This window comes from Chroicocephalus ridibundus, chromosome Z, assembly GCF_963924245.1.
Source record: "Chroicocephalus ridibundus chromosome Z, bChrRid1.1, whole genome shotgun sequence".
NCBI classification, from domain to species: Eukaryota; Metazoa; Chordata; class Aves; order Charadriiformes; family Laridae; genus Chroicocephalus; species Chroicocephalus ridibundus.
This window is the reverse complement of record NC_086316.1, coordinates 32,710,661-32,737,796: the sequence shown is the minus strand read 5'-3', so window position 1 is coordinate 32,737,796 and position 27,136 is coordinate 32,710,661. Positions and strand designations below refer to the sequence as shown.

At 42.7% G+C, this 27,136-nt stretch overlaps 1 protein-coding gene across 12 annotated transcripts in view; it reads right to left on the bottom strand.

Moving 5' to 3' along the window:
- Positions 1–27,136, bottom strand: part of NRG1 (neuregulin 1) — a 477,064-nt gene that overhangs the window by 28,538 nt on the left and 421,390 nt on the right. For all 12 annotated transcript variants that reach the window (XM_063319577.1, XM_063319578.1, XM_063319580.1 and 9 more), the window contains one exon: positions 5,557–5,686. In XM_063319577.1, coding sequence (XP_063175647.1) covers positions 5,557–5,686 — 130 coding nt within the window. The remainder of the gene's footprint in view (positions 1–5,556; positions 5,687–27,136) is intronic.

Genomic DNA, 27,136 nt, shown 5'->3' with positions numbered 1-27,136 from the left:
CAAGCTTAAACCCAGAGGCAGGAAATATATTCAACATGGCTGACAAATGGAAAATAGTCAGTCCAGTCAATAAATAAGATGAGAGGGCAGAGGTGCTCTCAAAACTTGAAGTCCCACAGCTGCTCGCCTTTTCAGTTCCTGCGCTCTTCTGTGGAAAACTTCAGTGCAGATTTCCCTTTGGCCATAGTGAAGGAATTCTTCTTCTGTGCTTTGCCTGTCTTTCCTTCTGCCGCTGGCTGTCAGTTCTTTCTTCACCTTTATTCTCCCTTTTCAGGCAGAGCTCAGGCTCCCAAAATATCACCATAGCAATACAGGCTCCTGTGCTTCAGACATAAGTATGAATGACTGTCCAGCACACTAAACCTTTATAGATTTCAATCTTCTTTCCTCCTCCTCCTTCTATCCACTCCTACTCAGCGTGTAACCTCAAATTACCTGATACCTGCTTCCTTGAATACATCTCATCTGCGTTGCCCGTCTTTCTGATGCTCTCTGTGAGTTTGCAATGGTGCAAGAATCTCCCCCTCTTTTTCTCCTGCTGCCAATCAGGTGCTAGCCTCCTTTTCAAAGTGCTTCATCATTTACTCGTCAGGTGCAGAAGAGCCTTCCCATTTGCAAATGCAAATGTTGTTCAGAACAATCCTCCTCCTCTTCTATCCATCTGAATTTCATGTGCATTGAAACCTGTCCTGATTTTTTAAATTCCGCTCTTCCACAACTGCCTCTGGCCCTAAGGGTCAGTGATGCTGCTCTTGTACAAGTTTGACTTCCAGAAAATCACTTGGGCAGAGGACCGGTGTCAGGCATAAACACTATTATCTTGTTTAAATAAACCACACAGGAATGATTTTTGCCTAATAAAGGTATATTTTGAAGATCTGCAGATGATTCTTTGGAGCTGATTTGCTGTAATGTATTTGTTTGTTAAGGAAGGGAGTTTATGCTCTTCAGAGCCCAGGTCACATCTTTTGATAAGTACCCAGTGTGGAGAGATCTCAGTCTCCAGAGATATATACAGTTGAGAAAAATGGAACAAGGATAAACTCTGTCATGAAAAGATGATATTGTTGGGCAGGATAAAAGACTTTTTGTGTCTTTGATCAAAGGCATTTTGATCTGTGTTACTGAATGAGAGTAAAAATGTTTTATCTCCATGATTTCAGTTTTATTTTGCACTGTAGTGACTTCGTTAAACACCATCCCTGGAAAGCTGGCATTCACACCTGCATTGGCTCTCATTTCGCAGGGACGTCTACATCTTGTTCGTCAGGCTCAACCCTACACAATCCCAATGAACATGCTGCTTACTCAAAGCCTCAGGCATTGCTCCTGCCGCTAGCCAGTGGTGGCTGCTTGCTCCATCTGTGCAGATGTTGGTGCAGCTGTGGAGGCGGTGAAAACAACTGGAGCACTAGTGTAGACAATGCTGAAATCGATTCCATACCAAGCCAGATCAGCCCTGTTGAGGTGGCGCTGAACACAGTTCAGGTGTGTTTATACTCGCTCTGAAGCCACTGTCAGCAAATGGACTGACTGCAGCACCTGCTGCTGAGAGCAGGTCCAGGGTGAGCCAGCCGAGAGGAGAGCTGAGACGACCCTGTCTGTTTATGATTTTGTGTGAGTGCTAAAGGAATTTTATTGCTCAGATATGCAGTGCAGCACCGTTCCCAGTGCTGTTTGGCAGGTTGTTTACTGTAAACCGTGCTTTTACAAACAGATTGTGATGGTGTTGTTTTCAAAACACCTTGTCCTACTCAAAATTTCCAGACTGCGTTTCTTGTTGTGTCTTTCTTTTCTAGTTCATTACCTATGTAGAATTTTCTTTTATGACACTAGCAAAAGGTGGTGTCAAGCAACTCAGGACAACAAGTAGACATTTATGCTGCAAGAGCCTTATAATTTCCTTTCTGCCTAAAAAAGCGCTACTCAGACTATTTATTTATTGTATTAACTGTGTGAAACCACAATATTAAACCACATATACTAAAATAATTGCGTTTTTTCTTCTATATGCAGTAGTTGCAAAGAGCAGTATTTGCTCTTTCAGAAGACACTTTTCAGAACAACGAGCACATGTCATCGAATTGTTTTTCGGAATGAGAGGAGTGGCTGAATGGATCAGGACCTTGCATTTTCATTTCACGCACTGCCTATAAGCAAATTCATTGCCGGAGAATGTTTTTTTTCATGGGAAGTACAGTACACTTCCATATTTAGTAGTCCATTTCACTGTCCAAGTCCCAACTAGTATTTCTATCCTGCCTGTTGAATGAGTATCTCTGGAGCTCTTGTTGTCATCATGGAAACAAATTTTCCCTTTTTGCTGTTTTCAGGAGCTTTCTTTCAATTTCTATTCCACCAAGGCCTTTACAGGAAGATGGAGATAGAAAATGTCTATATCATGGAAAAGTATGTAATTCACTCTTTTGCTGTTGAGAAAAGAGCCAGCATCCTTCAGTTAGAGAGAAGCACTATTTTCATCCAGTTAAACTCAAATGTAAATTAATTTCTTCAGTAACAACAAAAGCACTACAAAAGATGATCTCTGTGAGTAAGGAATCAATTAGTCAGACCAGCAAGGCTTTCATGGTAGGATACTTCAAAAGAACCCTCTAAAAGCATAACAGATATTATATTCATATAGATTTTCCTTCAAGTGAGAAACAAATGCTAGTAATTCTGGTCTTATTTTTGTATTTATTGAAGAAGCTATCTGATCTTTTTTCTTAAGTGATCTTGGGGACCATTTCCAACTGAACAGAAATGACTTAGGAACCATAGTCTTGTAAGAAGCCAGTAAGGTCCAGGCTTCCAAAGTCTGTATTTTCAAAATGCGACTCACGTTCCTAGGAAACTTCTGAAAATTTTATATACTAGTTTATTTAAGTAGTCCCAAAGCTTCCTTTTTCACCTTTCTTATTTTCAGATTGTTTTGTTCAGTCTGGGGCCATAACTATAAGATGTGTAGGGAACATACATGCTACCATACATGCTACCACAGCTGTACGATGCATTACCAAGTCTTCACACATTTCTTGAGTACTTCACATGGTTATCCCCTGAAAGCAGGGAATTTTCTTGAAGTTCACACCAGTACCTGTGAGAGCAAGATCTGATCCAGTCTGGATCATTACACTATGTATTTTACAGAACACTTTTTTTCTTTTTAAATACATAGCTAGATTTTATTAGAAGATGGATTTAGGAACTCCTTTTTTTTTTTTTTTTCTTTAATAGAATAAGGGGTTTACAAAACCAGAGGTATCACTTGGAAAATTCCATGGTTGTTGTGAATCTGAGTCATGTTTTTTGGTTAGGGATAAAACCAATTTAGAATGATATGGCTCATGCTTTAGAAATTTTGTTTTTGCTCTCAACAGATGGACCATATGGAAAAATGTGAACTTGCTACTGAGGCAGAAATATGAAGAGCAAGTACCATATTTCAAGCATTCTGTTTCCACAGGCATGTTCTGGGGGAAGATTTATTTTCTCAGAACAATGAAAGCAATGTGTACTGGTTAGATATTTATTTTAATTAACACTGGAATACTAGAATTAAAAGTAGACATCTGTATTTTTAATGAAATAAGAAGAGAACCGTATTTTGTCTCTTCAGTTTCCCAGTACACCCACCTTCAAGTACTCACACTTCTATTTCTTACGTGGATGTATTGCATCCTGTTTTGCTATACAACATAAAGTTTCGGTTCTGGCAAGTATTAGAGGGCATAGCAAAAGGCCCTGCAAAATAGTGGAGGCCCTGCTTGTCCTCACGATAAGAATCCTTTTCCATTGCTTTACTGTTAACGAGATTCACCCTCTCTGATTTTACAGCTCTGATGCTTTTACAGCTCTGATGCTTTTTCCAAATAGGTCTTGGGCCACCCATAGAGAGGCACATCTGCCAAATTTGGGAATTTCCTTTTCTTTCAACTCCAGTCCCAGAATTAAAGGTTACTTGTCTACAAAAGGGAAAGAAAATCCCCATTTCATTCAAGTGTCTCTGAAACTTTTAATTAAAAAGTAGCCAATCTATAACATCAAAGAACTGATTTTTTTTAAAAAAACAGTCCTCGTACCAATGAAAATACGATACCTCTGAAACTGTCAAGACAATTCTAATTATTAGCAATTCTGCACGATGCTCAGCTCTGCAGCCCTGGAGTTTTCTGAGCAGTGTTTGGATAGGAAGTTGAAACAGGCAGGTAGGCTCTCGTACATGCCCTGGAGACTCATAGCAAACTGCTCATCTTGTTCTGTTGGCTTATAACGATCATGTAAATTTAACACAAATCTTTCTCTCTCTCTCTCTCTCTCAAAAAAGAATCCAACCCACCAGAGCCAGTAACTTTTCCATATTCACTTTAGCTAAAAATGATTCTGAAATCAATGAAATATTCATCACTTCCAGCAAAAGAGCAATCTGTGAAAAACCAAAGCAAACCAAAGCTCATAAAGTGCAGGTAACATCCTTCTATGAAGAAAAAGAAAATTCACAAGGAAAGCAGAACATTGTGTTTAGTGTCTGTAGGTTTTTCGGGGTGTTGGTTGGTTGGTTTTTTTTTTTAAATTAACAACAGAAACAAGCAGTCAATGCCTTCCTGGCCTAATGAAAGCATCATAGACCTTCATCTAACTAACCTACCACAGCCATCTTTACAATTAGTGTAGTTTGATTTTTAGTCCTAGAAGACTGAAAATCTATGGAGTTAAAGCAGGCGACAGTCTTTACCAACCACTGCCTCTTGCCTGTCTGAAAAACAGTGATATCCTGCTAGGTCCCAAGGTCATTTCCCCCAGTTTAAATGCCAAGTTCCCTCTCAAGCCAGAGAGAGGCCGCAGCTCACTAGGACTAGTTCAGCTCCAGAGGTAAATGCGACATGATGCGCTACCGGCCAGGAGGTGAACTCCAGTGTTCTCCAACCTAATGGATTATTGCAACAGCCCAATAGAGCACAGGACAGGACTTGAGAAAAGTGCACATGCACGCCCTTAAAACTAAACTCATACAACTTCCTGAATCAAGATTCTCACATGAAATAGAAACCACCACCAATTGCCAAGACATTCATCGCTTTTTTATGCAATTAAACACAATAGTAAAAACCCCAGTTGTGAATCCGGTCTCATCAGAAAGCACTCAGTTACTACAGCAGACAATAAAAATAACCAGTTTGTCCTGTATAAAGGGTACTTATCCAATGCAGTTACACACACACCTTTTTTGCTATTTGCAGTGTATTTAGTTTACAGTATCTGTTTAATTATTCCTAACATAAGGCTCAAGCTGTGTTACTTCATGCCATGTAAACGTCAATGGGACTTGCTGTGCCAGTTTTATGTGGGAAGATTTCCTGGTTAGCCTCTGTTATGCCTCATATATAGAGCACAGAGGTCATTCTTGGTAAGTTATTTTCACATCCACATACTTAAAAATGAAGAAGTATCTAATGCCGCAAGTACAGGAGAAGAAATTCTTCAGGTGCTCCTTTAAAGAAAAAGCATTTCTGGAACTTGGTGGCTCCACCGAGGCAAGCAAACAGGATTTCTTACCTGCACAGGTATCTTGGGGGGTTTGGGAGGTCTTTAACCATGTAACACTCTCCCCCATTTACACAGAAGGCCTTCTGCTTTATGTCACATTTCGTGAGATGACTTGTCCCAGTAGTAGATGTGGAAGTGGCTGGAAAAGACAAGAGTGAAAATATGGATCAGAACAGATTAATTTTAATTCCTGACTGGTAAGCGTACTTGTATGTGAGGGAAGAAGTAAGGCCAAGGAGGATCTGGCAAGTCCTCTGAGCTCTTTATCTGCTGCTACCACAAGCACTAATTACCTGACCTGTTTTGTTGATCAACACGGGGAGTGGAGTTTAAATGCATACCTAGAGATATGCTACACCACACACAGCCTGGGAGGAAGGGAGGATTTCACTAGCCCTGTCTATCAAGTGACCTTAAATTTCTGCAACACTCGTGTGTATGTCATTAAACATCTGTAATTTATGTGCAGTTACTTATATTACTTTAATTGCATTCAAGTGATTTTTGTGTGTGAGAGTCATTACAGACTGCTGATATAGTTGCCCAATAAAATGAGGCACCAGATGAGGCTTCTTCCTGGCATTGCCTTGAAGTAGGTGTCTTTCAGTGGAGCTTAACCTGAGGCCCATGCTGATTCAATCCCTCAGGACTGAACCCCTCAATCCAGCCACTGCCTTCCTCCCAGGGGAGAGGGTGACCATCTGAATGCTAAATGTCTCTTCCCCTGCTCCTAAATGAAAGCTGTGGCTGCTTTGGTTCAACTCTGTAGGGAAGGAGAGGACAGGACAGGGGGGATGGAGGCATCATCCCTTCCTGTGCATATACGATTGCCACCCTTGTGGATTCTTTGATCTGGAGGCCAACCTAGCATCTCCTGCAGAGGGGCTCATCTGCATGAAGTACTAATAGTTTGGGGCCACCAATGCTGCTAGACACTATTAGGTGTATAAGTTGCTATTAAATGGAAATACCACTGTGCCTGCAGTGTTTCTTAGCTTACTCCCTGCTGCATTTAGGGAATAACTGGAGAAGGCAAGAGCAGCGTCTAGTTAGCAGCCTGGCAGGCTAGGCTGACAGGCTAGGATGACAAATCCCACCCTTAGGATTTGCCCATGCAGTGTCTGCCAAGGAAATGATAGTGCCCTGACCAAAGGGAGCAGTACTGTAGGAAAGTCAGTGCTTAAAAAGCCCCCACTGCAGTCATTGCTTCAAACTGCTAGTGTAAGGATCTCTACCTGAGGTTGCCCTAAACTAGCTAACAGCAACAGGGATGATGGGGAGGCCATACTACATCCTCAGCTCCTCATGCTGCTCTGTGCCTGCAAAACCACCTCTGTGAGCTGAGTTACACCTAAGTCAACCATGTACCTGCTAGGCTGCAGTTGCAGACCCAAACTAGAATCTCTGGTTGCCCCCTAGTTTGGATGAGTTTCATTCTAAATTCTGTCAAAACAGGATAGGCATGCTTGAAGCCTGGACACCAGACAGTACTCAGCTCAGGAACCATGCCACTGATGTGACCTCTGGCAAGTCATTCAGGTTATTAATTTCAATTGATTTTATCTGCCTAAAACTGAGGTGTTTAGTTGTAAGGTGTTCTCCATCACTCACATAAAGCAGCTCCACTTATCCCCATAATGGGTGGTATAAACAGCACTTCTAATGGTGTCTGTCTCCCTACATTGACTGCAAAGAAAATTTAAGCTCTTGAGAATATGTGCCTAATATTTAAATGTCTAAAAGCAACTGAAGTGACTGTCATCTGTAAAAAGTGGGGAAGATTCCTGCATTGTTTTTATTTAGCTGTCTCCAGAGATACAGAAGTAAAAAATTTTATTACAGTGCTGAACAAATCCCAGTATTTTTGTTTCTACCCAGCATCTACCCAGAGGTGGAACAGTGCTTTAATCTACTGACCGATTCCACTGGAGCTGACTAGAAAGCTGCAAGCACCTACACAAAAGTTGTCTGCTATTCAATGCCTTTTCTAACATAAAGGCACCCAAGGGGCATGTTTATAGTAGGTGATGTGTAACGTTCTACCATTTGCTGCACACATTGAATCCAAAGAAAACATGCTTTTGTCTATCAACAAATACGACATATATTTCAAGTTCTTCTTTCTGAGAATAAGGATGAAGTAGTCCCTGTGACTTTTGATTTTCATGTGTTTCCCATTATCTTCCAAGTAAAACTGCATTTTTAGCACTCAGCACTTGGGAGAATGGGACACCTTGGCTGGCACCATTTTCAGAGTGGCTGTAGCTGTCTTGTTTCAATGAGAGATGACATAGTGACTGGGATGTTTAAGCTCCCGCTTTTACTCCATCAAAATCCCATCTGCCTGTACAGCTAGCGTGTCTCATACCCCTTCCTTCCTTCCTTTGCCATTAATCACCAGCATGCCAGCTTCTTTCTCTTTCTTCCATGATGCTTTGCTTGCATGGGGTGCCCTCCTCTGATGGGCCAGGAAAAGCCCTTCTGTGACCTCTTCCAAAACTCCAGCTCCCTCCTGCTTCTCACTGTTGCACCCACTCATTGTGTCACATCTCCCCAGATTCTGATCTTGACTGGGGCCTCTAAGTGCTAATGAAACACAAACATGGAGTACTAATTCCTCGTAATAACACATTCCTTTCTCCTGGCCCCTCAAAGCATGATTTATAACCTCTCAGACCAGGATAAATTTATGCCTTGTCCAGAGGCAGGAAAAGGGGTCATGTTTTAAGAGTAGTCTGACACTCTTTCAGCTAGCACCGGTTCAAACAGGACTTTGCACCCAATGTTGACAAAAGGCTGGCCAACAGATTGCCATCAGCTCAAGCAGTGAAGGGTCGTCTACGCTTGATGTCAGTGGGCTTACCACCATCCTTGACATGAATCTTAGTATGGGGAGATTTGCCTTGTGGAAGAGCCTTTCCTTCTTCACCGGCTTGAAAGGAGAGCCCAAAGGAGATGCCTGACATGACAGGCTATGGCATACCAAGACCTAAGATGTGACAAATGTGGGTGAGTGAATCCCACCTATATAGTAATGCATATTTTGAAGCCTTTGTGTGTCTTAACAGGTAAATTCACTGTTAAGCTTAACCCTGCTGATAGCTTATCCACTATTGTGTCCTTTCACCTTATTAAAAGACTTCAAGCTGCAAGTGAGAAAAGCACTCTGAGGATGTCCTCAAGCTCAGAAGGCTAATGCATTAATTTGGAAGGGGAAAAAAGCAACATTATCTGCAGCATTTATGACAAAAAAACCCCCATTTTGCTACCCTGCTAGCTAACGGAATGTTTTCACTTGAATTATGAAGGTAGATATAGTAGCAAGTGGGCTTGTAGCTATCTATAATTGTTTTCATCATCTTGCTTACTGCTTTTCCTTTAAGCAGAAGCTCAATCAAAAGCAGATCACCGTGGAGTTTCAAAGTAACAGTTATTTCCCAGCTGATGTAAGTGAGCTTTGGATAGCAGCAATTGCTCTGAACTGATTACTAGAGATGGGAATAATCTGCAGCTCTCAGAGAAACCTCATGATACAAGGGATTTATGCATATTTGTAAGGAGTGCCTTTACCCACGCTTTTGGCATTGCATGCTCAAAACTGTTGTATAAATCTTGCGCAAGAATTTTCTCTGCAATACTGATTCACTGGCACTGTAGCGCCAATCTGCCAGAGCTTTGTAACTTCATGGGGTGCGGGGAGGAAAAAAGTCTCCAGTGAGTTAATTGTGACACTAATTTTTCTTTGCAAAGGATGCATAGTTTTTATGGCATATGGACAGTACTCAATAATAGACGGTAAGTCTATTTTGCAAATTAGATACAAGAAACACTAACTATGGTTTTGGGTTTCACATAAAGCCACATAACGGAAGAAATGTGGTGTTTGGGAGCAGGTGTTCATCAGAGCCCATTTCATACAATCCATAACTAGCCCCAAAACACTGCCTTTCCATACATCTCTAGCAGACATGGGCTTGAAGGATGTATGGTGGGAATGACCAGTAATGGTGAGGTAAAGCACAGCTGTACACCACGTATCTGTGCAGTGTTCTTTATTCACCTATTCAAAATTTGTACCTCCTTTCTTCTCTGTAATGTTTTCTTCATCTACACTAGCACAAGCTGGTTTGCTCTAGAGTCCTATACCAAACCCCTAGCTTAGTGAAAAGACTAAATTACATGCTGTAATGAAATTTGAAAATATCATGCACAAGATAACATCTGAAAACACTGCATACTCTACCTTTTTTTTTTCTTCCCTGAATGCAGAAACACCACACTTAAAAAAGCAACTGCACGCAGTATGAACAAAGTCCCCACTAGTGCAAATATTCATGTGGCCCTGAAAAACAATGAGATCAGCTCCCATCTAGAGGAACTGCCTAAAGCCATTAACAAGAAGAAAAATAGGACCTATTGCATCTTTCAAAAACTCCAAAATGTGAATTTCTGCTGCAAAACTATCTTAGGATCATTTAATGTGAAGCAGACACAACTTCCTCTAATTCTGAGCTTACCTGGGGAATCTCTGACCATTTTTTGTCCTGAAAAAGAAAATTGCATTCTCTTTCTCTCTCTTCCTTTCCAAAAAAACCCTCTGAAGTTCAGTGGCTACAGCAGCAGGACTCCCAGGCCCTGCAGAGGTGAGGCAGTCTGCTGAGAGGAGCCCTAAGGGATCTCTGAACGCAGACTGAGAGGGAAGGGCTTTGCAACCTAAACAGAATAGTATCCATGCCTCTCTGAATTGAGTTTCTGCAAAGCTGGTGTAAAATCAGAGGACACACTCAAAGTCATGCAAGGTGCCTAGTGAAACGCTTATGACTCAATGGAGACGAAGTGGCAGCTGCAGCACAAAGGAAGGTTTGCCATTCTCACTGGAAGGCCACTTGCTGGATGTAAATATGCCGCCTGATTGGACTGCAGGTGGAGACCTTTCCAGTCTCTTTTTGTGAACAAAAAGAACAAATTACCGGAGAGGAACAGAATAAATACTCCTACTTATCACTGTTTTCTGAGACTAAAGCTTGAACAAAGCCTACTTCCAGCTCATGCTAATGGAAGAGGAAGAGACCTGCATGGTCTGAGGGAGGGACAGAGGGACAGAAGGAGGTGGAGAGACAGTGCACACAAGTGAGCCTTGGTGTGACGAAGTGTGTGCCACCTGTGGTGTGTCCCACCTTTGGGGTGATGAAGTGTGTGCCACAAGAAGAAACTCAGCTTTACTAACACATGTTCCCTCAGTTGAAGCTCATTCATTTCTTTAGAAGCACAATCCAGTTCTGTCTTGGCTTCCCACTGGGTACTGAGCCTCTTCAGCTCACTCTGACTTCCCCAGTGAGCCCGACTTGCTTGCAAAGCACTTGCCACTTGAGGAAACCTTGGCATTTCTGTGCTGCACTAAATGAGGGAAACTGCTGGTTCCAGCATTACTATGGGCAGCAAAAACTATATGGGTACCTTCAAGGAGAACAGAAGCCAAAACCTGAGAGCAATCAAAAACTAGCCCCTTTCTGAACAAACAAGAATTTCCATTTTACCAAGCGTGTAGAAGGACGTATTTCATGTCCTTCATACTTATTGGTTCCAGAGCTGAAACTGAATCCATGTAGCTCTGAGCATACCAAAGGTATAAAAAACTACCAACACCAACAAATAAACCTCAGAGAAAAGAAATAAATAAATCCCAAATCTCTATAGGAGGCATTCACTGTCTATTTCATGGGGCTGCTCTGAATTTTTCACATTGCTTTGGTGATGTAATACACTAAACTGGCTGTTCAATCTAGTTATAAATTTTTTTCAGCCTCTGTCTTCACAAATAACATGCAATGTAACAGATTCCTAGGACTTTCACAGGAGATCATTTAAGGAGCCTGCTGTTTTGCCAGAAGCTGGAATTAAGTGCTTACAAGTTAGTGGAATTACTCCCTGGCCCTAAGACAGTGCTTTCTCACTTTGGCACTATCTCTATGAAGATCAGGGCCAGCAAGAAGGAAACAGGAAATTGCTGGGACTGCAAGATAGAACCTTCAGGAAAGACTGAGAGCACATAAACTCTTGCTGAACCAAGGCGGCGTGTCCCTCTTCCCCCTACGACACGGACTCGGCAGCAGTTTCCCCTCATGAATGCAACCTTAGCAAAGCAAAGGAAAGCAAAAAAAAAAAAAAAGAGGAAAAAGAAAAACAAAGGACAGACGCTTCAGCTCGCTGCACCACCCGATCGCTTCCTCCACGATAGTCCAGCAGACTGACCCAGTTGGCAGGCGCGCGACTGCGAGACCTGCACAGCATCTGGCTCACCACCGAGGGTCAAGAGGTGACACATGCTAAAGACAGCCCAACCAGGAACAATTTTGGTTTGCTTCATTTAACTTTGAGGTGGGAGGAAAGATGGGCAGGGACACACAGCTCATGGGTTGTTAGTGAGGAAATTACTGCTTGGAATTACTGCTTGCAAACTCTGGAGTTTTCAGAGAAAAGGGGGCAGTGTGGGTTGTGGAAGAGTGCAAGGGTGCATGAGGAAACCTGCTCGAAACTGTGCTTTGAGACAAGGCATACTTTCCCATTGTCATGAAAGATGTCAGCTTTCACTTTAGGGTGATGTGATAAGCGTCTGCAAAAGGTCTGCAAGGGCCTTTAGAAAACATTCCCCACCTGGTGAGGGGAGACATGAATGGCAAAACACAAGGCAGTGACAGGCCACAAGGTCCCAAGAGGAAAAATGTATGTGTGGTGGGGAGGGGCAGCAAAAAAATAAAAGAAAGGAGGTGCAGAGGAAATACGTGTAGACAGAACCACTGCCGGAAAAACAGGTCTAAGCCCAGGAATGCTAAACTGACAGCCAGATAGGGAAGTGCCTTTACTACTGAGGGACTCTCAAACAACCTTGAAAATGCCAGGAATGGGTGGGAGGGTCTGAAAACCCTTGGATTAGGGTTTTCTAAGGTATAGGCCATATATTAAAGCAGACAGCAGATAAGCAGCTGAATGCAACTGCCACAATATAGTGAACTTTACCAATGTGGAGTCCTTTGCTGCACTGGAGAGCATCCCACCATGTGGAAAAGCCTGGGTGGCCAAATAAATTGTAGGAAAGGATTCCTGGCTCACCTTGCTTGAGAGACTGCATCCTGATCTTTTCCATGCTTGCTGTGCAGCAAGGTAAGTAAATAACTCATTGCGCTGGAAATTTGTAACAGGGCAGAGCCCATGGAGAACAACCCCTAAACATTTCGTTAGATGTGCTCTGCCACTGGGGACATTACTCCCGTGTATGTGACAGCTCCTCCACAGAGCTCTGAAAGGTCTCTTCAGGCTGCTGGGGAAGGACCATCAGTGCAGACGCAGAGGAGGCCCTCGAAAATGCATAGAACATTTAAAAAAGGAGGTGAAGCTTCATGAAGCAAGAGCTGCCCAGAGAGTCCATCCAGTTCCTCCTCCAGTGCACAGCTAGGGGAGCCAATGCATAAGGAAGAGAAACCAGCTGTTGGACAGGTAAGAAGCCATCTTCTTCTACATGTCCTGGTGTAGATACCAACCCCAGGAGAACTGATTGCACCAAACCACTGGGCAGGTCAGGTTTCCTGTCGGTGTCATGGCCCTGCCTAACCAATGAGAAAGAGGCTATTACACCATCTGCAGTTGCATTATAGCCTGGAGAGGTGACTGATAGGACCTAGATGGAAACCTCCCTACTGACAAGAGAACTGGACTTGAGCTAGTAAAACACAGAACTTGGGCTCATTTCTCAAGTCACAAATGCCCTAATTCTGCAAGGCAGAGTGGGGAGCACCCTAATGCAAACAGCATCATTTCTCCATAAAGCAAACAACCGTGCTCAACGGTTTTAACTCAAAAAGACTTTTATTTTTAAAAAAGGGGGAAAAAGAGCCTTGACAGAACTGAAAGGACACACAGACAAAGACTACCAAGATTATGAAGACAGATTGCTGTCCTTCAAGGAACTGTCCAGAGAGAAATCCTTACACTATCCTAGGGCCCTGTCAGCTGCCCGAGTCCAACTGCAGGTTTGGTATGGCAGTAAGCTCCCTGAGGCAGCAAGTACAGCTGTGCTTACAGTGCCTTCCATGCCTCAGGATGCAAAATCGGGATTTTTTCCCTTCTCCAGGCCACGTCTGATGCTTTCTGTGAGGGTCTATCATGTGGTTAACCAGTACTGTAACCCACATTCAGTTACTAAACCAAATAATAATAAAACATCTAACTCTGATTAGCTGAAGTTAGTCTCAGCTGTGGTAGCAGGGCTGTATTACTGCTCCTGAATGTTACTGTGGCAGAGGATTGTGTTACAGGTTCCACCTAGTACCATCAAGTTTGCCTTGATGGGTACATACTGATACTGATATAACTATTTCCTTATGACATTAAGTATTGAAATACTTCCATCCCATTATGACATAGTCAGTCAAAATCTGTTCTTCTTCCTCTTTCCTCTGAAGGATTTTTCTTATTAATTCCAAGTATCCAATTATATTTCTGCAGATAAGTGCAAAATCTCTTCTCTTCTTTAGTGCTACCTGCTTACAGAGATGCAGGGATAATAAAGACTATTCAGCAGCTTATGAAAGGAAGCATGCAAGCTTTCTATTACAAATGATGTTTCATGTAAAGTCAAAGTGATAATCCTTGTCAGGCACCCTGCTTCAGGAAAGTGTTTCAGCAAGAACATACTTAAAACTGAGCATATAAGCCCACATAAATTCAAGATAGCACTCAAGTACGTGCTTAATTTATAGTCACATTCTCTTCCATGTTTTTTCTTGGTGTCTTTAAAAAGTTTTTCTGAAGTAGAATGGATTTAAGCATGGCGCCTTGAGTGTTCAGCCCTGTTAAAGGCAAAGCTTGCCCACTGACATACCCCACATTAAATAAGTTTGCAAGAGGAAGCCATGTCTGCAGCCTTTCCTTGAATAATTAAATATCCAGTCCAGGATTCCTAGGCATGCATATAATCTGTCTCCTATTGCATACTCTGCAGTGAAAAACATTTACTAATTTACTAGTTCCACAATGAAATAAGTTTTAATTGATTTTGAAGCACATCTTCAAAGTCATTAAGGGCATGTCCACTCCTCCTGCCCCCATCCCCAAAGCACAGAAGACTATCTGTTGCTTCCCCAGTGGCCTTCTGCATCACGGGGGTGGCCGTGGGAAGAAGCCACTGGAAACTTGAGGCCTGAAAGGGATGTGCTGGCCTTGAGGCAAGTACAGCCCAATCTCTTTAACCAGTCTGAGGTCCCTGGGTGGTGAGGAAAAGAAGAGTAGCAGAGTTTGGCTGTTCCCATGTAACGGTAGTTCTTGCAACACCCTTTGAAACATAGAGTAGTACAGAAATATACCTCCATTTCTCAGTAAAAGATACGGCAAAGGCAACTTCTCTCAGAAAACACAAAGGATAGCTCACAGGTTGCCAAGTATCTCCTTGATATCTATGATAAGAAAGCATTACAAGAAAGGACCCCCAATAAGGCTGGCAGGTAAGGGAGACAAAGAACAAGAATGCTTATCAAAGAGAGCTTCCTTCCTAATGCACCGAAGCTGAAATTTATTTGTCAGTTTACTTTGATATTTGTATTTCAGCAGCGATTTCCAAGGCTTCAGATTTTTTATTTTTATTAAAGATGCTTTACAATTCAAAACAAATTTTGAGCTACAATGGGTAGAAAAGAAGAAAGACTTATTCTCTCACTGTTAGAACTTATTCCTGATATTTGAAATGGACTGTTCCCCTTGGAAAAATGTATAAGAGCTGCTGGGTCTCTTATGGAGTCTTTGCTAGAGGATCCAGCCTTCTGGCCTGTTTTGGAGTTGCTCACTAAGACCAAGGAGAAAAATCTTCTCTGCGTGGGTGCACAGGGAAATTTCCACTCTGCTATCCACCAGCATAGCCATCTGACCCACCTTTTCTGAAAAACCCAGAGTCACCACTTCCCTGCTTGGAATTTCTCCAGAGGAGAGTGGTGGAGAGAGACATTATTAGGTGCTTTGCTTGTAGCAAGATCGTTTGGACCCTGTAAGCAGGGTCCTTTCATAGCAAACTGTCAAAAGCACTTGAAATTCCTATCAAAGAAAGTGCTTTCTGCAGTAAGGAGCCTTTTCTCATTTCCCTCCTCAATTTCCAGCTGCGGGGTATGAAACTGTCATTGTTTATAGTTTTGTCTGAAAACAAGTGTGTACGAAACAGTACTCATGACAGTAAAAACGTAAAGAAGAATGGCCCAGAAAACATGACTAGTGGGGCAAAAAGGAAACATTTCAGATTGCTTAGGCTGAAAGAAGGTTTTTTCAAACTGTGGGCTGAAGTCCTGCTGGGACTGACTCCAACAGGCTTCAAAGGATGGTGGGATGTGTCAGGAGCAGCTGCATTAGCAGGCACCAGCTCAGTGTGCCCCCTGTGACTACTGCTGCCCCTGCCCAGGACCTCTGTGAACTGCTGTGGGTGGGTGGCAGTCACGAATGCAGAGGAGAAGTGCTTCCACCCAGAGCCAGTCCTGTGAGCCTGCTCTCCCCGCCCTGCCCCGGCTCCCGTGACTTCTGCCACCACCTGCATCAAAAGGTGTGCAGTACTTCACCTTGGGTTCACCGGCAAAGCTCCATGGCAAAACTCCAGGTTACTGCCAAGGGAATGCGATGCCGTCCTTAATTAATATCTGCTATCAAGTTGCTTTTGTGAAAATGAACGGTAGTATATTTGTTGCAATAGGAAATGCTACGTTCCGTCTATCAATGGCATTATTTGTTCTGGCACTTTATTTTATTTACCTGCTAACCTTATTTTATTCAGCTGTTATTTCTTCAGTGAAGTTGTATTTTAATGTGCTGATACAGTAACTGTCATTTAATCAGTACCTGTTCTCAAGAAACATCAGAGAGGAGTATGCAATAAACATGTCACTGTTCCAGACAGGTTTTAAATGTTTATGAAAAAGTTAGAGGTTTTTTTTCACTTTAAAAGAAGTACATTAAAACAAGCATAAGGTTATTTTTCTAGCCTCTAAAAAAAGTCTGGTAAGAAAAAATACAACCATGTAGAAAAATAAAATGTGTTCATGTTGAGACTAAATGGCACTTTTCCTCCAGCAGTTAATTTCTACAGTCTGGTTATAAATCTGTCAAAAATCAGATTTATAATGAAATGCTAACAGATTCCAAGCAATTGCTGTGTTAATGGAGTCATTGTCATACTCCCGTATTTGTGCAGACCTGTAAAAGGGATGGATCCTTAGGAATGAGAAAAGGGTTCAACAGCCTGAACAGAGTGTGTCTCTGCAAGAGGCAGTCTCAGGGAGAAGGAGAACATGCAGTCCAGATGAACATCATACTTTCAACAGAAAGTCAAGATCTTTGTCCACCTAAGGGAAGGAGATGTGGCAACAGTGCACGCACAGTCATATAAGGGAAAACTTGTGACCAAAAAAAAAGCCCTCTTTACACATGGTAGTCGCCTTTCTAACACAAACCAACTTTGCTAATGCAGTGCTATCCTTGGCCCTTGTTCTTCAGCTTAGAAGGGGCTCTTTGACGGCATTTATTATTTCTGTCACTGTAAACAGAGCTGGGATGCTGTTGTGTACCAAGGTCAAGGAGAACACTGGCCAGAAATGTGAAGAGTTCATAGGGCATGTAAAGGGCAGAGATGGGGACACAAGAAAACATCAGGAAACTCTTCATGGTGACAGCCAAGATTTTTTGTAGGTTCTTCCACAACAGAGAATATTCCTCGTAAAATGAAGAGTTGAGGCTTACAGAGAGCCCCTCCACGCAGGGGGCAATATTTAAGTGGCTCTTTGAACAACTGTTTTATGGAAAGCAGCACCCAATTGCTGCCTGCAGGTGGGAACCTGCATTTGTGTGAGCGGGAGAGAAGAGGAGATAAGCTGTATGGGGGCTGGCATGCAATGAGATGAGAAACCACTGGAGGGATGCAGAAAGAACGCACTGGTGACACTGGAAAAGCCCGATGGGGTGGAGGTCCTAGCTGTCTGGGTAAGAGAAGAAAGCTGTGCTCTAGTGGTGTCATGCACAAGGAGCCCTCCAGACACAGGGAGACAAAGTGAGCATCCACCAAGCCTACACATTTTTAACCTCTTAATTTCAAAGCACTACATGAGGTGAGAGGATTACCCTTCTCCTACAGACTGGGCCTAATCTTTGGGCTCATTGCAGAGAACTGTCAGTGCATGTGGTAACCTACCAATGACCGTCCAAGCACTCCATTTGCTCCAAACACTTTTGTGCCCCTTTGTATCAAAATGAAAGCACATATTCATTAGTAAACCTTTTAGAAAGTTTGTTTTTCCATCTTCTTTCAGTCTACAAACTGAATTGTTTGCTGCATCCCTTTTATGGTGCCATGGGGTGTACCTTCAAGCAAAAATCTGTGCTAATGAGAACCTTGAGTGTCAAATGTGTCATTGTCCCCTGCAGGTGAGGCAACTGCTATCTACCACCCCACAGGAGAGACCCCGACACCCCAGGAACTGCTCTTGTCGTATTGCTCATCTGATACCATTATTTCCTGGGTTTCAGCCAGTAATTTGCCAAAGTCCGAAAGACAACGCAAAGTCTGGAAGAGAATTGTACACCCAAGCCCAATGAAGCTAGGTGTGGTTTCCACCAAAAAAATGCTTCACATGCCACAATTATTGGGCAGATTCATTGATCTTTTCCATGCTTGTTCTAGGCTTGGGAACAAAGAGGAATTCCTGAAGGTCTCCAGGACAGGACAGCAATTTGGCGCCAACTGGGGAAGCTACCAAGTGCTTGGGACCAATGTTTTAGGCAAACACTTGACAGTGGCAGTGGTGGAGCTCTCCTGAAGTTATGGAAGACATAGACCTACCACTTATTTATTTAAAAATATTGCCTTGCAGTATGAGCTAAAACAAGATCAATAATCTGAGACATTTAAAAACCCTGAGCCAAGCCTTCAAAATCCTGAAATTAGTTTAGAAGGAGAACAGCAGGATATAAAAAAATAATTCTCTCAGTGTTTGTATTGTTTTGTTGCTTTTCAGCCTTTGAGCCTATCATGTATTGCAACCCAAGAAGTTAGGCTTTCCCTTTTTCCTTTGAAGTGAAAGCTAAAATGTAGCTTGAGGAAAGAAACCAAATGCTGCAGGGATTCTGCCTATTTTATGTGCTGGTAGTATTGCAACAGCATTTTACCATAGCCTGAGAAACAATGCAATCCACCGCAAAACTGCCTGTAAATACAGCTTTCAAAGGATCCTTGGCTGCTATACCCAGAGTGACCTGCAAGGAGCAAATTACCAGTCTGGGAGGTGATGAGGGTTTTAGTAATGACCAATTTTTTTTGACTCTTAAGAATATTGAGACAAGGTTGAGCCTTTTCACAGGACAAAAGTAGTCACTGGCTCATTTTCTCCAGGGCTGAGGAGTGTGTGTGGGAAAGAGGTGGAAGCCAGCCCGCCGCGCGTGGCATCGTCGTGGCTGTGCCCAGGCAGTGTCGCATCTCGGTGCTGCCAGAGCTGATGCTGTTGGCATGAGGCTGCACCAAAAAGCTGTGGGGGCTGCTTGGTGGGAGTGGTGCCTCTGCACTTTCCACTGTCAGCCCTCCCCTGCAGCCTCCCTCACCAATTTGCACCCCCAGAAACTCAGTAAGTGTTCCTGGCACAAAGATCCCTATGAATATAGAGAACAGCAATTCTAGCCTAAACCCATCCTGCCTTTCACAGCATGCATTTCCTCACTGGAAAATACTTCAAGGTCAATGAAGACAATTCAAAGTTTGAGTATCTCAGGGCAGAACAGAATGACTTTTTTCTTTCTTCAGGGTATTCTCTTACAGTCAAGCAAAGCTGAGTTCATGTCTTTTTCAACTTTCCTGTTGAATCAGAGACCTATGTCAGCTGTCTGCCTTATTTAACCTTGGTCAGCAGGACACAAAACCTAAATGACAGATAGTGCTGTGTCAGACACTGTTGTCTTCCTCCATTTACCCAATGCCGTGCTTCATTCCACCAAAGCCATGTATTCTGTTACCAGTAGCAGCGATATCACAGCAGCAATGAAAGTCTTGTGTTGGTAGTATGCCAGTGGTGTGCTAAGTTACCGGGCGTGTGCAATCTTTTACTCTCCCAGTACTGTAGAGATGGCCCCTGGGTGCCATTGATTTCCATGGCCTTTATGAAACTCACCGAGTGGGATGAAATTGCATTCTACTGTGCAAGGAGTCTGCTTTGACACAACAGGGCAAACAGGCCAGGAGGATTTATCTGTGAAAGTCACTTATGACTGGACTGAAATGAGAAACTGATCCCACTGCGAAAGAGAGAGAGTGGGTCCTTTTCCTCTCTGACATTTTTGCATGATTTATTTGCTTTTATTTACATGCACCAATGAAGAGTGGTCCTTTGAGCACAGTTTTCTTTAATGCTTCTAAGGCTAAGAGCAGCTATTTAAATTAAGTAGTTTGAGATACTGCCCACATGAAAACCAGTGAATTTGAGCACCTAGATAAAAATTTTCCTTTTTAGCTAGGGATGAAAACAAAGACAAGCTTAAAACATTCACATGTAGGGAAAGAAAAAAGTCTAAATGAGTGGATGATAGCTTTGATTAAAGAGTTGACTAATGGAAAAATGTTTTAAGGGATAATAAAATCAAACTAAGTACAATATGAAATACATTTGCTTAACTTAGAGCAGTAAGTCTTTTTTACTTGTTTTGATCTGTTAGTTTTGTGTGTCTTACAGACATTTGCTGTGGAATAGGATCTTCCCTTCATTACTCGTACTGATCAGAAGAAATTTGGGTATCAAAGAGACATCTATTAATAGATGACACTAGAAAAAATAAAATTAAAAAATCTTTCATGCATTTTGCAAGGCTAGAAACAAGTTCAAGCAGCACAATGAACATACTAAACAACCTTGTGCTTCCAAAAGCATGAGGAACATTTTTCACTTCTGAAGTTTTATTTCATAGCTAGTAATCAAAACCAGAGAAAAAAATTCAAGAAGTCAGTAGATAGCATTTAAGAAGGAAGTTTAATATTTTTAGAAGGATTTGGAAGTAAACAAATTGGAATATATTTCTCTACTTCCTTGGAAAAGAATGGGAAGCCTGACAGTCAGAGTTTTCCCTGCAAGGAAACAATCACTGCCTTGATTTCATTTATCATTTTGCTTTAAATTGTGATGAAATACACTATGTGAAAAATGGTAAAAAAGGAAAAATAAAGCTTTGAACTCAATCATTATCAAACTCTTTTAGCTATGTCGTCAACACATACAGCTCTTGTCTGGTGCATACCCCATGCATGTCTATCAGACTGGTGCAGTATATGCTGCTTGTGTCATGGACACTCGAAAGTAATGATACTGATTTTTCCAGAAATTCTACCAGAAACCCTTTCATTTTTACTTATTTAGTGCTCCGAAGTTGGGACAGCCACAAAGTGATTCCTCTAAAGTAAAAGGTACAAGCCTTTTTCTATAGGATACTGCTGGTTTTGGTTCGACCAGCTCGAGAGCTCTTGAGCTGGCTTGCTTGTCAGACACGTTGAGATCATCCTGCCTTGAAGCTGCCTTGAATTAGGGAGTCCAAAAATGGAAGGACCCCAAAAGTCAGCAGTCTCCTTCTAAAATGTGAGTTTAAATGCAACAGTATGAACTCCTAGTGGAATTACCCTGGGTCTGTCTTCTGAGATTAGTGTTTGGCCCAAAGTCAGTAGCAGACATGTTTTACAAATGAGTGAGAACAGGATGTCATTCATTACTTCCCATCTTTCACACATATTCTGTGTGATCGGGTGGAGTGTGTCCCATTGGAAAAATAAATGGAAGACGCTATCGCTTTGAGATAAAATGGGAAAAAGCAAGTTTCAGGGATTTAATCTTTGACCTTATTATAGCCTGAAATTTGCCAACTAGACTCTGTTTCCAGAGGCTGAAAAAGAATTATGGCTGTCTAAAATGATACTTCTGACTCCATGCAGAGCTGAAGGCCAAGCCTGGCTCTCACTGTTGTAGCAGTGGACCTAGAGAGCACATTTACCCCTTTTTGTTTTCAGATCCTTTCACCCTCCCCATGACAGTTTATTTTAGCTGTGCCAGACCAGCAGTCCAGTCTGCCTGTCTGAATCTTTATTTCTCACCACATTTCTTCCCTCTAGTCCTCCCCACAGCCCCTCCTGCTTCACCAGTTGAAACTATTTCAATTTCCTCTCCCTCCCCAACTTAAACGTGCCCTTACAGCACTGTCCCTGAAAGATGTAAGGACAGCAAGGGTATTTTGGGGCTCTAGAAGCACCAGACCTTGACAAATGCTGCCCTGCTGTGCTGCGGGCTAGGGATGGCATGCAGCGGCAGGTGATGTGCTGGGCTGGCAAAGATGCAACTTTCCTGTGACTAGCATCAAGAGGGCTGTCCTCTTTCCTTACCGCCAGGTATGAGTTTGTCTGGAGCACAGAAGTGTGTAAACCGGTCGAGTAAGAGAGGCTGGAGGGGTTCTTGCACAGGAGCAGGCTCGACACAGTAACCAGACCCATCAGTAATTGCATCCCCTGCATGTTCTGGTGTGCCTGGCTCCTCACCTAGACTGACTGCTCTCTGGAGACAGGTCTGGTTATATCTTGATACAGAACATGCCCTTGGTGTTAAACAAAGGGTCACAAAGAAAAGCCTCAGCTCAGTTACTTAGTCTGACAAAAAAAGGCCTTTTAAAGTGTTTTTGAAGTGGTCCATTTTGCTAGAACTTCAGCAGCCTATTTATTATATAGAGCCTTATTGCTTTGGATTTGAAATTGGAGATTCAGCTTTTCTGTGGGTTTCTTTTCCTAGCCCTTACCTAGGCCTTTCTGGATTCTTAGTAGAGTGAATTATGAGCAAGTGACAGACACATTATGAGAGGAAATTACCCAGCAATACAGGGCAAGAAAAGAGAGGGCAATTATCTGAGCTAATTCCAGCCAATGAGGCAAGGGAGCTGAAGACAGAATCCCCCTTTCTTAGTCGCTTAAATAATAAAGTTAATTAACCTCTAGGCTTCAACTTTACACCACACCTATCCCAGACAGCCTGCTTAAAGCACTACCCCAATGCAACATGCATATGTAGCACTGCCAAGGTGTACGTGGCGTGTCCCCTGGGAGACAGTGGGGCCAGGGTCTCAATCTCAACAGACTCTCAAATGCCTTGAAAAGCCCTCCCTGGCATCACGCTTTAGAGAGCAGCTCTGGAGGAGCTCAGGTCACCTGGTCCTGCTGTATTCTGTGCCAAGCTACGATCAGCAGAGCTGCGGGAGCATCCTCCGACTTGCGCAGTAACGCCAGCCCTGCTCACCAAGGACAGAAACTTTCCGGACATGCAATCGTTCCTGTCCCTCCTGCAAAAACCCACCCACCTCAGTGCTGCATTTTGTGCTCTGCTCCAGCAATGCTCCAGCTACCTGTGGGGCTGATTTAACTGCCTGATGAAGGGATGTATTTTGTTCAGCCTGTGCTGTCACACATTGCAGCCTAGTAATACTGCTTCAGTCCCCCCCTTTATGATACATATAATATTTTTTGAGGAGATCGTAACTTTTCTCTTGCAAAATTATTTCCAGCATACAGTAAAAGTAATGCTTAAAGCAAACAAGCATGCATGCAGAGCATGACTGTCAGCCACAATAATTTTATAGTGACCTCAGAGAAGGTGGGATTTCAAGACTCAAATCAAAAGAATCAAGAGAAATTTTGGAGTTGGTGGCGTGCTTTCTGGCAATGGTCTGTTGCAAGAGGAAGAGAGTCCAAGGCAAATTATATAGTTCAGGAGATTATTTAGAATTATATGTAAGATATTTATTCACATAACAAGAATGAATAAGTAGAAGATATATCTCTGGCCATTTACAGCATGTCCATAATTCTGTTTTTTTTACTTCCTAAGGAGCATGTTCAGCCATTAATCTTACAATCAATATGTAAAACAGACTGCAGTGCTCTAAGTACTTCTGTTCTGAAGTGTCAGCAAACTCTGAAAAGGAAAAGACATATATGGGAGAGACAAAAGTGCGTTTGGATCCCAGGACTTACAGATCTTTAGATCCTTTGTGGATGACTGTTATTTTTGTCCCTTGGAGCACTTAAACTAAAATGCTTGGTCTCTGCCTACTAAATATAATGCCTGCAAAACGTTTATTAAAATGAAAGATTGCACTTCCAGGTGGATATTTAACCATGTGGAACCACACTCACATGCAATTCCCAATTCCCTGCTCATGAGTCTGGATCAATCTCATCATTCCTTAAAGTCAGTACATTACCACAAAAAAAATTGTTTGGCAAGATTTCATAGCTGATGTGAATCTTCCAGAATTCAGCATTGCCTTGACTCTAGCTGTACTTAAATATTTCTTTGATTAAACCATGATCTCATACAGTATATTTTTCATAGGTGCTGAGTACGAGCAGCTTTCACTGAAACCAAAGGACTGGCAGGTGCTTATTCTGTTTAATTACTCTGCTACATTTTTTTCAGACATTCACGCACAACAGAGAATTGTTGCAGTAGCCGGAGTAGGTGGCACTTTTCAGTGAAAGACCAGCAGTTTATGAGATAGATTGGCACATTGCCAAAGGATTGCAGGCCCTTGCCATCAAGCGCTGATTTGGGATATCTGAGCTGATCAATGAATTTGGACAACTTAGCATTTGAATACCCAACGGGACTAGCTGAGACTACCCTGATCAGCCCTTTATGAAAATCAGGCTGCATTAAAAGTTGCAGTGAGAAGCATCTTAACAGCTCCTCTGTTCTCCTCTTATTCTTCTGATTTCCAGGCAGCTTCAGCTCACTCTGGTGATGCTAAAGGTGCACGGAGGTAAAGAGACAAGGGGCACTTTATAGCTCTGAAACACTGCAAAAAGGAGCCTTTTCTAAGGCTCCTATGGATCCAGAGGGTTATGCTGTGATTGCTATCAGGGGTTCTTCTTCCAGCATGTTAACAGGCCCACAAAAAAGCCCTCCTTGTAACTGCATGCACCTATTTCAGATTAGATCAAATCTGGGTTTGGAAGGAGTGAGGAAATTTTCCGGCCATATGCAACAGATGTGATACTGCTAAAGCCAGACGAAAAAGTGGCTGGAGGATACAACCTCATTTCTCTTGGGAAGCTGCAGAAGCAGATGAAACTGCATCTTTCTTCCCCCTGCCTTCTTATTTTTATATGCCTCTGTGGAGGCGCCCTCAAAGTGCTGAGCAAATGTGGATGAAGCTGTGGTGGAAGGGGAAATTCAAATAGAGCAAAACCCTATTCCTTCACACACAGAGAACATCCACTGCTGGTCCCAGGCCCTGCTGGGAGGGAATCAGACTTATGACATAGTTCTGCAGCCTTCCTCCTCCTCCTTTTTCCTCCTCCTCCTCCTCTTACTAACCTATTTCTCCAGCCTTGCAAGACCTCTCAACCCAACAGACAAAGACTTCAGAAGACTGAAGTGGGAGATAGCCTCCCTGGCCATGGGCACCTTTGCATGAATTGCTAAGGCCCCTCATCACAAGCAGAAGGGAAAGGACAGCCACTTCCTGCATGCACCATGGCAGACCTTTGTGCAAGGGTGCTGCCACAGAAACACCTATGCACCTGATACTGCTTCTCGGAAGATGGATCAGAGCAGCAACAGATGGCTCATGCAGACAGGGCCATACACAGGGAAGGACTAGTGGCATCTTGGTGTGCTCTCCACACCCCTGCCTAAATCACATTCCAGGTATGTCTCCACCAGCTACAAGGTGTGCTCAAACCAACTGGCATCTTCATTAGTGTGCTGGGAGTTAAGGTTGAATAAACACATGCTCTTCTGTCTTCTCACCTCCATACCAGGAAAATAACTTTTCAGGCTGCCTATAAGGGGCTTCTAAGAGAACAAAACATCATATTTCATGGGCTTCAGACTGCCCCAAATGGGATGTGCAAAACATCTGCAAGAGAGCAAGCTGGCTAACACCATGTGGGCAGGAGCCCAGTGCCCAGCACTCCAGGCTTCTCTGACCACCCCAGCCCTACCATGTAGAAATACAGGCAAAAATGAACACAATCCCAAACCTTCTTGGCTCAAATGTCTTTTGTACTTTAGATCACAACAAACACGGTTCAGCTGCAGGTGACCATCAGCTCACAGACAGCTGGACATCATTCTCTTGTTGACAAGCAAGAGGAAGACCTCAGCATGGGCAGCATCACATCAACTACCAGGGAATCCCATCACAGCCAGAGCACACATGGGGCAAACAGCTGGTCTCTGGTATCAATCCCGAAACACTGAGGCAAAGTAGTGCCTGTGGGAGGTCTTGTTCACTGATTGTTTTATTTTTCCAAGCCTCTGAACAGCAAAAACCTGGGGAAGTTGAAAACCTGGGGTGAGGGTCAGGGTAGATGAAGAAAGAAGAGGCTTCGCTGCCTTCAGCTGTGAACTCTGCTCCCGATACGGTGTGTCACGCACAAGCACCCGGGTGGTTTGAATGTCCTAGTTCCTCTGCTGCCGGAGGCAGAAACTGTCTCCTTCAGCATATGGAAGTGTATGTGCAATCACTGTTGGTTTGTTTTTTTTTTTTTCTTCACAAGAGTACAGCTATATTACTAAAGGAAAAAATCGCTGAAAGGGCCAATGAATTTCAAGGCTATGTTCCCACCAAGAACTAAAACCTTGCTGATTTCATTGTGAGATTTATTCTATTTTGTATCAGTATTGGGAAAAGTAAAAAATGCATTGATTTTGCTTTGCAGCTATGGTTTGTAAGTGAAAAGATGTGTCAGCTCCTGTATGACAGATTGCCTATGCTTCTGTCTCACTGTATTTCACTGTACTTTGCCTCTTTACTTCAGAAAACTGGACCTGATTAGTTAGAAGACTCTCTGTGTCAGGTTTAATTTGTCCGTCATAGTGTCTCTGCTTTACTTTTTGAGATCATACATTCTCTGTGTTAACAAAGCATACAGAAGTTTTCTCCTCTGATCTGACAGAACATTTAAAAACCACAAGCAAGAAGGGCATGATATTAAAAGAAAAGAAATCTCTTGTTACAGCATCAAAAATGGACTGTTTGATATGGACTACAGATAGTCTCAGTCCAGTAGTGTAAAAAGGGAATGATGTAAAAAACAAATACTATTCTATTCAAAGCTAGAAAGCTGAAGTTATGCTGAAACAACTGGGCAAGAATGCTTCCTTTTTCTGTTATCAACATTTACTAGGATGCAGAGAAACAGTGAACATTATAAATTCAAATCCACCTGTAAAGAGTCAGGTTTCAAGCTTAAACATGTTGCCTGTTTCTTTTTTTTCATTCGATTTTTTTCGAGACCCAAAGTCTAGCTACATCTGTTCCTAGCCTAGATAAACACAGAACCTGTTGATGGGAGCAAACCCACTCATTTTTATCAGTATGGGGTAAGGACGTAATCTTCTGGAGATAATTTATTTCCTGTGGAGAAGATCTGCAGGGTGCGAGAAGAATGGAGTAATTGAAAGCAAACTCCAGTTTGCTTTCTGGAAGCCAAAGGATATTCATCGGCAGTGATACAGCTTCCACAACCTGAAGCGAGTTACCAGCTCAGCCT